At 33.0% G+C, this 9,992-nt stretch overlaps 1 protein-coding gene, 1 long non-coding RNA gene and 1 pseudogene across 6 annotated transcripts; 2 read left to right on the top strand and 1 right to left on the bottom strand.

The window, feature by feature from the left end:
• The window catches only part of LOC104702996, a 2,821-nt pseudogene extending 2,497 nt beyond the window's left edge, over positions 1-324 (top strand).
• LOC104702995 lies at positions 715-3,175 on the top strand. 5 transcript variants are annotated; one of them, XR_754109.2, is made up of 7 exons: positions 718-1,066; positions 1,132-1,280; positions 1,508-1,632; positions 1,737-1,817; positions 1,912-1,961; positions 2,043-2,117; positions 2,204-2,273. It is a non-coding gene; the product is annotated as an uncharacterized LOC104702995 (long non-coding RNA). The 5 variants fall into 5 exon arrangements; XR_754105.2 differs by adding an exon at positions 2,746-3,175 and having other exon boundaries at positions 716-1,066; positions 1,508-1,961; positions 2,204-2,313; XR_754106.2 differs by having other exon boundaries at positions 716-1,066; positions 1,737-1,961.
• LOC104705022 (F-box protein At3g62230-like) lies at positions 4,112-5,512 on the bottom strand. The gene has a single exon (XM_010421015.1). The coding sequence runs from the start codon at positions 5,510-5,512 to the stop codon at positions 4,112-4,114; it is 1,401 nt and encodes a 466-aa protein (XP_010419317.1).

Raw genomic sequence — 9,992 nt, 5'->3', positions numbered from 1 at the left:
AACAAAGCAGGAAAGATAACAATGCTTGACATATATGGTTCAAGATGGCGGACGTCACTACTGATGGACAATAGAGGGACAATGAGTTTAGGAAAAGGTTCAAAAGGCTTCTGTGAGGTTCACGGCGTTAAGATGCATGAGTCTTTTGTCTTGGAGTTGATTTGGGAAGACACAGTTCCTCTTCTTAAGTTTTGTTCCAAATTTTGAGAACCTTATTTAGAACGTTTGTTAGATATTTGGTGTTTAAATCATAATTGCTGATTCATATTTAGATATTCAACTCCTTAAAGTTCATAAATTGATAATGTGTTATTCAGTACTCAATAATTTGTTTCTTTCTTCTTTTATAGGAATTTTTTTTGTTTCAGAAAGATAGATTTTTTTAGGTATTCTAGGTAATATTTATTAGTTTGTAACTTATTATTGATGAATTGTAAACTCCAAGAGATATAATTGAATACTATTGGTTTTCTTAGACTTTAGAGTTATAAAAATTTATAAATCATAGAAAAAATAATGCATATATAATCAATTTTTAATATGTATAAAAAGCTCAAAAATAAATTAATTAAAACAGAGAGTAATAAATTTAGGCCCACATCTATCTAAAGCCAACCCATAAACCTAAAATTAAATATTAAAAACAATTGCATTAGGAGAAATGGCAAAACGATTAGTTTTTTTACCCCAACCGTTTGCCCCATTATATTTAAAAAAAAAAATCAAGAATGCAAGTGAATTTGTGCACGGAATTGAATTTTATTATCATATCTATATCTATATATATATATATATATATTTTTTCAGAAACATTTATGAAAAAATTCCTGAAGTTCTAACTTATTTCCACATGTTTTTTATGGATCCTATTCGGATTGCTCCATACTAATTGAGGGATCCGTAATTGAGAAACGAAACCCTTTTCCAAATAATTGAAACCCTAAAAAGTTGTTGCGACTTAATTCTATGGATCAAGAAGAGGAGGCGGCAGTGAGGAATCTCTTTATCGTGTTTTTATTGGATTAAGATCAACTCTCGAGTGATGAAACTAATCTCCATCCTAGAGGTAAATTTGATCTGGTAAGGTTTTGTTTTGTTTTCTTTGATTCTAATCGATCAATATGATTCTAGGTTTGCTTTGTTTCTCAACTGCCGCTGTTTGATCCGATGGCTGGTAGGATATTACGACGGCTTTGTGGCTCATATGGTTCTTAAACTTATCGGCTTTTTTTTGGGAACAACCACGAGACCAGCCTTGATTTCTTTATTGGGTCTCCCTGGTAAACTCATTAAATCCGTAAATTAATAATCCTTATGTTATCAGTTCACATTCTAGATTTGATGTTGATATGTATTTGTGAAAAGGTTGAATCTGTAATTTTTGTAAGAAACATTAGTTTATGATCATTTATCTTAACATGTTTTTTGTTATGATGATTAGATCAGATGAAGCATCTCTGATATTGGTTAGGCTTCTTAAATGTTTCTTCTAATTCTTTTATTGTAGATCCAAGATGGTTTTGAAGGATGGACAATTTTCACAACCAAATTTGTCTTCTTAATCTCATTTTTGAGTTTCAAGCCAACCATAGGAGAAGGTGGTATTATTTGCACATTGCCAAACAGTTGCAGGTGAGTTATCTTTTTCGATTTCCACTACTCATTAATCAGTTTGGTTGGCTAGCCCCATCAGTGACATTTCCACTACTCATTAAACATTGCTTAATGAGTGTCAGACACATTCATCAGTCAAAGCCCAACTCTCAAGTCTGCTTTCTCCCTATCAAGTGATGATATATTTTGCTATCTGGGAACAGGTTTATTCTCTTGATGAGAGAGGGATCTTCTTCAAAACAATGATTCTAAACAGATATCCTGATTGTGAATATATTTCATTTTACACTTTATCAGGTTTGGGGCTGAATGCTTCTACTACTGCTGCCAATCTATCTAAAGAGGAGGTTAGTTGGGTTTTCTTAGTTTATATACAAACTTCCAACATTGTTGTATTGGATCCAATGAGTTTATATACTGAAATGCAGGACCAGATGTTTGCCTCCTGTAGATTTTCTGAAGACAGTGCAGGCAATGAGCTCTTTGCATTGCTGCAAACATTGGTAAAATTATATTCTAGCACTGCAAATTCTAAATTCTTTTTATTTTCACTGCCACGGCTAACAAGGATTTTTTTTTCTTTTTGTAGAACGTGATGGAAGTATTACAACATGTGATACGAAATCATGGAAACGAAAAGAGTCAAAGCCTATAAAAAAACAAATCTATATTAGCCTTTAATGTCTCAGCTGATGCGATGTAAGTTTATCTTTCTTCTCACTTGCGATAGTATGTTGTGTCGTTAGTGAGGGCTTTCAATATCATCTATTGCTATGGCCAGCATGTGTTTCAGATAAACAGAATAAAATCTGGAAATCTGTTAATTGGTGCTCATGTGGTAAGTTTATCCATATTTTAGCATTGGCATCTTTCCATTTGATTTTGGAGAGATTGAGGATCTTAAACAGAGCCATTAACTTCTAATGCTCATACTATGAATTTACGATTCATACATAAAGTAGAGAGATGCTGGGTAATTTGTCTTCATAACTTTCATAATGAAAGTTTCATTTAGTTGGTCAGTTTGCGTTTACATATATATCATTTTCAATCTCAAGTAATATAGAAACACAAATATCTAACCATTATTTCTCTGTCTTTGTATTTAATGGATCGCATTTTTCCTAATAGGGAGTGAGACCATATGTGATGGGGCAGATCTTGGTTTTCTATATAATGGCCCTGAGAAAAGTTTTTTGGTCGTTTTCAAACGTATGAGACTGCTTGCCTTAGTGACTGCGTGAACACCGGTTTCTTCGTGGGTCACAGGCATATAAGGATAAGAAGAAGACGAAAGGATAGAAGAATCAGTAAGAGACATATCGAATCAATGAGATTAAGAAGAATTAGAGAAGAAGAAAGGAAGAGATAATGTGTCGGTTTTAGTTTTTTTTTTTGGGTAAATAACCTTCAACTTCTGTACTTTTTTGGTGACATTTTTCCTTTTTTAAGTAACCACCACATTGGTTTCTCCATTATAATCTTCATTTGGTAATATATGATTTGGAAATTAATAATAAATTGTGTGATAACAATTGACAAATTTTCCCAGCAAATTTATGAAAAGGATGAATGTTTTATACTTTATATAAGAATTTACTCTATATTTTAAACTATGTATATAAATTAAAGTTAAAATTAGTGATAAATTAATAAAAATTAAAATCTTGATAAATCAATATATTTTCTTGGTCCCAAATTTTTTTTATGGTTCTGCTTAAAAAACGGTAAAATAATAACTCTATAAATGAACTTTATACAGAATACACTTTTAAAAAATGATGAATAGGTTTTATACTCACCAAAAGTGAGAGATGCTCTAGACAACATATTATATACACATATTTTTAATCAATTATTTAAAGTTTATAAAAGTAAACAATTAGTATAATTCATATAAAAAAACTAACTTACTTTTATTATTATTGCACACATAAACTATATATATAATAAAGTGTTAGATTATTTATATATGAAACGAACAAAAATAGAAAGCCATTTATATTGTACTGATATTATTGAAAAACTACAATATAATTAAAATACTACTATCTCTATAGTGAAAACTAAAAGAAAAAAAATACTTCCCGATCTATATGCTTCGATTGGAACTGGAAGTTCCAGAACAAGAGGTTGGTATACCACCATAATGAAACTGCCTTTTATTTTTTTTATTCGGATAGGATTTATGTTGGCTTCGTTGGAAGGCTCGGTAGACACCTAAAACATAGAAATTGGATACTACATAATATGTTGATGCAAAATACTGTACATTTACAAAATACAAAAATTAGTTACATATACATAGTTAATCTACCAAACAAAATACATTTTGTATTTTTTTTAAACAAATTTAGCTCCGTCGTGTACTGCGGGTGAATATCTCGTTATTTATTATAAGCAATCTTTTTATATATTAAAAACATCTTAAACCGAAAATACATTGAAATATTCATCCTTGAGCATTCACGAATTACTTGAAAAGATTGAAACATTTTCAACCGTTATGGAGAGTAATCGTTAAATGCTCCGAAGCTTTCTCGAACGTCCTAACCTTCTGAGCTTCAGCAGTTGCCAAATCCTTTCGACTCTGCTCCAATCCATTAGCCAAATAAAGGTCAACCCTTTCCAACACACGACCACGCCGAATCAAGAACTCCAACACATGTAACTCGTACAAGCCACCAGTAAAATTCTTCAACTCCACAACCTTCAACGTCTTCTTCAAACACCTATGGTTAATGTTGAACTTCCAGTAAGTATCTGGAGCGATCGCTGAAGTCGCCATTGGAACAGGCCTAGGAGCAACCATTTGGAACGTGAGAGTTTCCAAGTCCGGACAGCTATTGATCATAAGCCTTATTCCAACGAACTCATTCGGAAGCAGATTTGTCTTCATTACCAAATGTCGAGTTTCCATTGGTTCTCGTAATCGAACCGGATCTTCTCCATCTTGGATCAACTGAATGAGAAAAGGACAAACAGTTAATGTTCTAGCGGATAATAGATCATAAAGGAGACCACAGAGTTGTGTTCCTGTCTCATCATCGTATTCAGTCTCTGCCCCGAAATCTAAATATGCTTCTGTCATTATCCTATTCACGCTCAAGAACTCAAAGTAATGAACTTTTCCAGAGTACTTGAAGATCAGAATATTGGGCAGGTCGAGTGTTGAAAAAGGCACGGAGAAACCGCAATTCTCGAATACCAATTCTCTTAACCGGTTGTTATATTCGGTTATCACTTCTAGACCAACGTCCCAGCAATTTTGAATGCTTAGACTCTCGAGCATAGGAGTTGTTGATATCAAAGACATGATTTCTTCGAGTTGGATCCAACCAAAAGAGAGAACTTTTAGCGAACCCGGGTTTGTGAGCCTTGATGGATCAAACCCGCAAGCGAATAGCTTCAGTGACTCAAGGTTTATTAGATTGTAAACGCATTCAGGCAATTGAACCACACTTGCTTCTGATCTTGCTTCATTACTGGTAGTCCACGAAGGGTCTGAGAAATCAAGAACTAGATTCTTGATTTGTTTGGAAACTGCGAATTCCATCAGCGAGTTGATATGTGTTTCAAAACCCACCGGCTTTGATATATAAAGGTCGAAACTTTCGATGGCTCTACCTGAAAGTCTCAAAACCCATCCAAGCATGAAGCAAATGAAAGAAACCCTAGTAACCCTTTTGGTTTCTTCATCGTTTGAAGCGTAACATGTCACAAAGTCCGACTCTTTGAAAACGATGTCGTTCGTAATCGATTTACGATAAATATTCTTCCAGCGCTTCAAGAGGATACTTGTCTTCACAACTTCGTTCAATGGCAAGTTAGAGATGATCAGAACCAGAATGAAATCCGGTAAACTGGATATTTTGTCTTGGTTTCTTCTTGAATCCATTGTTTTTGTTTTTGGAAAAGAAAGGACTCAGAAAGAATTGGTGTGTTTAGCTATTCAACAGTGTTGTTTATTTTTATATATGCGCGAGGTTTGAAAATTATAAGATGTGATTGATGTGACTGGTTGTCTATAAATAGTGCATTATTTAATAAAATAAGTTTATTTATATTAGCTAAAAAAAAATTTAGTCAAAAAGTTGATTATCTTTTAATTATGTTTTTATTATTTAGTTATTTACCTAAAGTACATAATTATTATTAATGACTATGGGTATCTAACTTTTTGGAAAAATATAACTCAAACTTAAAGATAAAGGAGATGCATTCAAACCTATATATTTTATATCATTTGAGTTTTAACCATTATTAGATAATTTTGATGATTTTAGGTGAATTTAAAGAAGTTGGTAAGATTTGTTGTAAGATTTTCCTAAATATACCACTTAAATCATAAAATTTAGATATATATTTTTATTTTTTAATTAAAGCAATCCTTTTTCCAGTAACATTAGATTTTAAAATACTTTTCCCAATATCTATTTTAATAACACTGAATTTTAAAAGAGTTTTTAAGATTCATGAGTTGAATGATGCATGTTTTGTTTTTTTTGTATTTTTTTTTTTGTAACTTCTGCATTTTATTAAAATAGAGATTGAATTTGAACATGATTACAATGTAAGCTGTTAATAAGGAATTGAGGAACATAATGATGGTAGAGAAAATTTGTGTTCAATAGTTTTTGCCAGAAAATCAGCAATTTGATTGTATGATCTTGATACATGATTTGTTATTTTGACACTAATTACTTCAAATGATTTGTTACACCCCCTAACTCTTCCAGCTTTCCAACACCATAAAGATCATAAACAAATGTAGGTCGGGAAGTTCTTAAACGAGTGCCAAACTTTTGAAAATCATATCTTATTCTAATGCTTTGTTTTTGCTTTATATTTTCAGAAGTCAAGAAAGGATGAGATGTTTGGATTCAATTCTCTCGGGGTCTGGTTGTCTTTTAAATACGGCTTTTATTAGTAGTTTTATTCGGGTTTTATACGACATAAAAAGGTAGTTTTCTACTGTTTGTACTATTTAGAGTCTTTTCAAGTTTTCTACTGTTTGTAAATCAAAAGGAAGTTTTCTACTGTTTGTACTAATGGAGGTTGCCACAAAGCTCACAACATTTTTCCGTTTCCTGGCAGCCTTCTCCACTTTCCTAGTTATTTCATTTACGATGAGAGACGTCGTCGATGCCGAACTCAAGATGGTTAACAATGGCTTTCTCGACATGGCTTACTGATCTCGACAAGAAGTTTATACATTTCAACACTCCCGAGGAAATCACACAAACCCTATGTGTGTTATATAATTTGATTATTGAACAAAACATATATTCTTCACTGGTACGTACGATTATTGGATATTTGATTCTGACTATATATAAGTAATGTTTGTAAGCAACATATAGTAATTGTGTATTTCACATATAGCATAAGTGAAACAATCTAAATTAAAGAATATATAAGACAATATAATATAGTGTATTTGAGGGCGTATTTGTTTGTTTTTTTATATATATAAGATGTGAAATTTATATATAAAAAAGGCATATGTACATGCAATTTAAGAAACAGAGAGCATAGGTAATACCATAATCGGGAAGCACTCACACATGGTGCCTAGGACCTAAACAAAAACATGATGTCGCTCTAAATTTATAGGTGGTGTATGTATTTGAGCCTAGCGTTGAGCTAAACCACCATATTTTGAATCTGAGCCATAGTTGAGAGACGTGAGGCGACACGAGATGATCTTAATGATGCGTTGAGCCAAGACTTGGGGAGAGATTGGTGTTTAATTACGTTATCTCCAAATATGGTAAATGACTGATTGGAAGCTGATCCGGAGGAGAGTGGAGTCGGTGAGACTGAACCCTGCGAGAGAAGGAGAGTGCGATTCCAGTCCGGTGTGATCTCACGTTGAAGCAAAGGCTTTGCAACATCAATCCAAAGGGTCAAAGAGAATGGACAAGCGAAGAATATGTGATCCCTAGTCTCATTCGGTTCACCACAGAAAAAACATGTTTGTTGGCTTATGGCTAGCCAAGTAATGAAAGCATAACGTGGTATCCCCTGTGGTAACCAAACAATGCGATGCCAACATTTAGTAGGCATCTCCAGGCGAATCATATTCCAAGTGCACTTAGCCGAGAAAGTCGGACGAAATTTATTCTCACCCGATCTCCACAAAGCAATGTCAACACCGGCAGCTGATGTGGGTAGTGATGTTGTACGCATCTGTTCAACAAAGCCCCGATATTGAGTACCTCGGCGGTTCCTAAGACACACCAGTGCATATTAGAAACCGCTTCGACAACCTTACCGTACTTTAATTTGGGATCCCCAGAGACCTGAGATACTCCTAACCTAGATTGTAAAATCTTTAGAAACTTTAGCAAATCCAAATATTTAGCTATAAGCCCATTTTAAATTTTAATTTTCTAAAAAAGTATACTTAACAAATAATCCAGCAATTTGTTTGATATTATAATTGGGCTTTGCAAGTGAACCCTCCTTTCTAGTTAGAAGTTTTGAGTTTAGAGACAGAAAAATTCATTTCCTCAATTAAGTACTTTTATTTTTTAATTAAGTGTATAATTGGTTTTAATTTTTTTCTAGAACCTTCACCAAACTTATATATATAAAGTATAGATGGACAAACTTTAAAAAAAAATCTATCTTTTTCCTCTTTTCCAACAATTCAATTATTAGTTTGACCCAAAACTTAAACAAAACTGAACTCTTAAAANAATTTAAAGAAGTTGGTAAGATTTGTTGTAAGATTTTCCTAAATATACCACTTAAATCATAAAATTTAGATATATATTTTTATTTTTTAATTAAAGCAATCCTTTTTCCAGTAACATTAGATTTTAAAATACTTTTCCCAATATCTATTTTAATAACACTGAATTTTAAAAGAGTTTTTAAGATTCATGAGTTGAATGATGCATGTTTTGTTTTTTTTGTATTTTTTTTTTTGTAACTTCTGCATTTTATTAAAATAGAGATTGAATTTGAACATGATTACAATGTAAGCTGTTAATAAGGAATTGAGGAACATAATGATGGTAGAGAAAATTTGTGTTCAATAGTTTTTGCCAGAAAATCAGCAATTTGATTGTATGATCTTGATACATGATTTGTTATTTTGACACTAATTACTTCAAATGATTTGTTACACCCCCTAACTCTTCCAGCTTTCCAACACCATAAAGATCATAAACAAATGTAGGTCGGGAAGTTCTTAAACGAGTGCCAAACTTTTGAAAATCATATCTTATTCTAATGCTTTGTTTTTGCTTTATATTTTCAGAAGTCAAGAAAGGATGAGATGTTTGGATTCAATTCTCTCGGGGTCTGGTTGTCTTTTAAATACGGCTTTTATTAGTAGTTTTATTCGGGTTTTATACGACATAAAAAGGTAGTTTTCTACTGTTTGTACTATTTAGAGTCTTTTCAAGTTTTCTACTGTTTGTAAATCAAAAGGAAGTTTTCTACTGTTTGTACTAATGGAGGTTGCCACAAAGCTCACAACATTTTTCCGTTTCCTGGCAGCCTTCTCCACTTTCCTAGTTATTTCATTTACGATGAGAGACGTCGTCGATGCCGAACTCAAGATGGTTAACAATGGCTTTCTCGACATGGCTTACTGATCTCGACAAGAAGTTTATACATTTCAACACTCCCGAGGAAATCACACAAACCCTATGTGTGTTATATAATTTGATTATTGAACAAAACATATATTCTTCACTGGTACGTACGATTATTGGATATTTGATTCTGACTATATATAAGTAATGTTTGTAAGCAACATATAGTAATTGTGTATTTCACATATAGCATAAGTGAAACAATCTAAATTAAAGAATATATAAGACAATATAATATAGTGTATTTGAGGGCGTATTTGTTTGTTTTTTTATATATATAAGATGTGAAATTTATATATAAAAAAGGCATATGTACATGCAATTTAAGAAACAGAGAGCATAGGTAATACCATAATCGGGAAGCACTCACACATGGTGCCTAGGACCTAAACAAAAACATGATGTCGCTCTAAATTTATAGGTGGTGTATGTATTTGAGCCTAGCGTTGAGCTAAACCACCATATTTTGAATCTGAGCCATAGTTGAGAGACGTGAGGCGACACGAGATGATCTTAATGATGCGTTGAGCCAAGACTTGGGGAGAGATTGGTGTTTAATTACGTTATCTCCAAATATGGTAAATGACTGATTGGAAGCTGATCCGGAGGAGAGTGGAGTCGGTGAGACTGAACCCTGCGAGAGAAGGAGAGTGCGATTCCAGTCCGGTGTGATCTCACGTTGAAGCAAAGGCTTTGCAACATCAATCCAAAGGGTCAAAGAGAATGGACAAGCGAAGAATATGTGATCCCTAGTCTCATTCGGTTCAC

The sequence above is a fragment of the Camelina sativa genome, chromosome 7 (assembly GCF_000633955.1).
Source record: "Camelina sativa cultivar DH55 chromosome 7, Cs, whole genome shotgun sequence".
Classification (NCBI taxonomy): Eukaryota; Viridiplantae; Streptophyta; class Magnoliopsida; order Brassicales; family Brassicaceae; genus Camelina; species Camelina sativa.
Note: the sequence above shows the minus strand (reverse complement) of the source record. Positions and strands in the feature narration are given on the sequence as shown.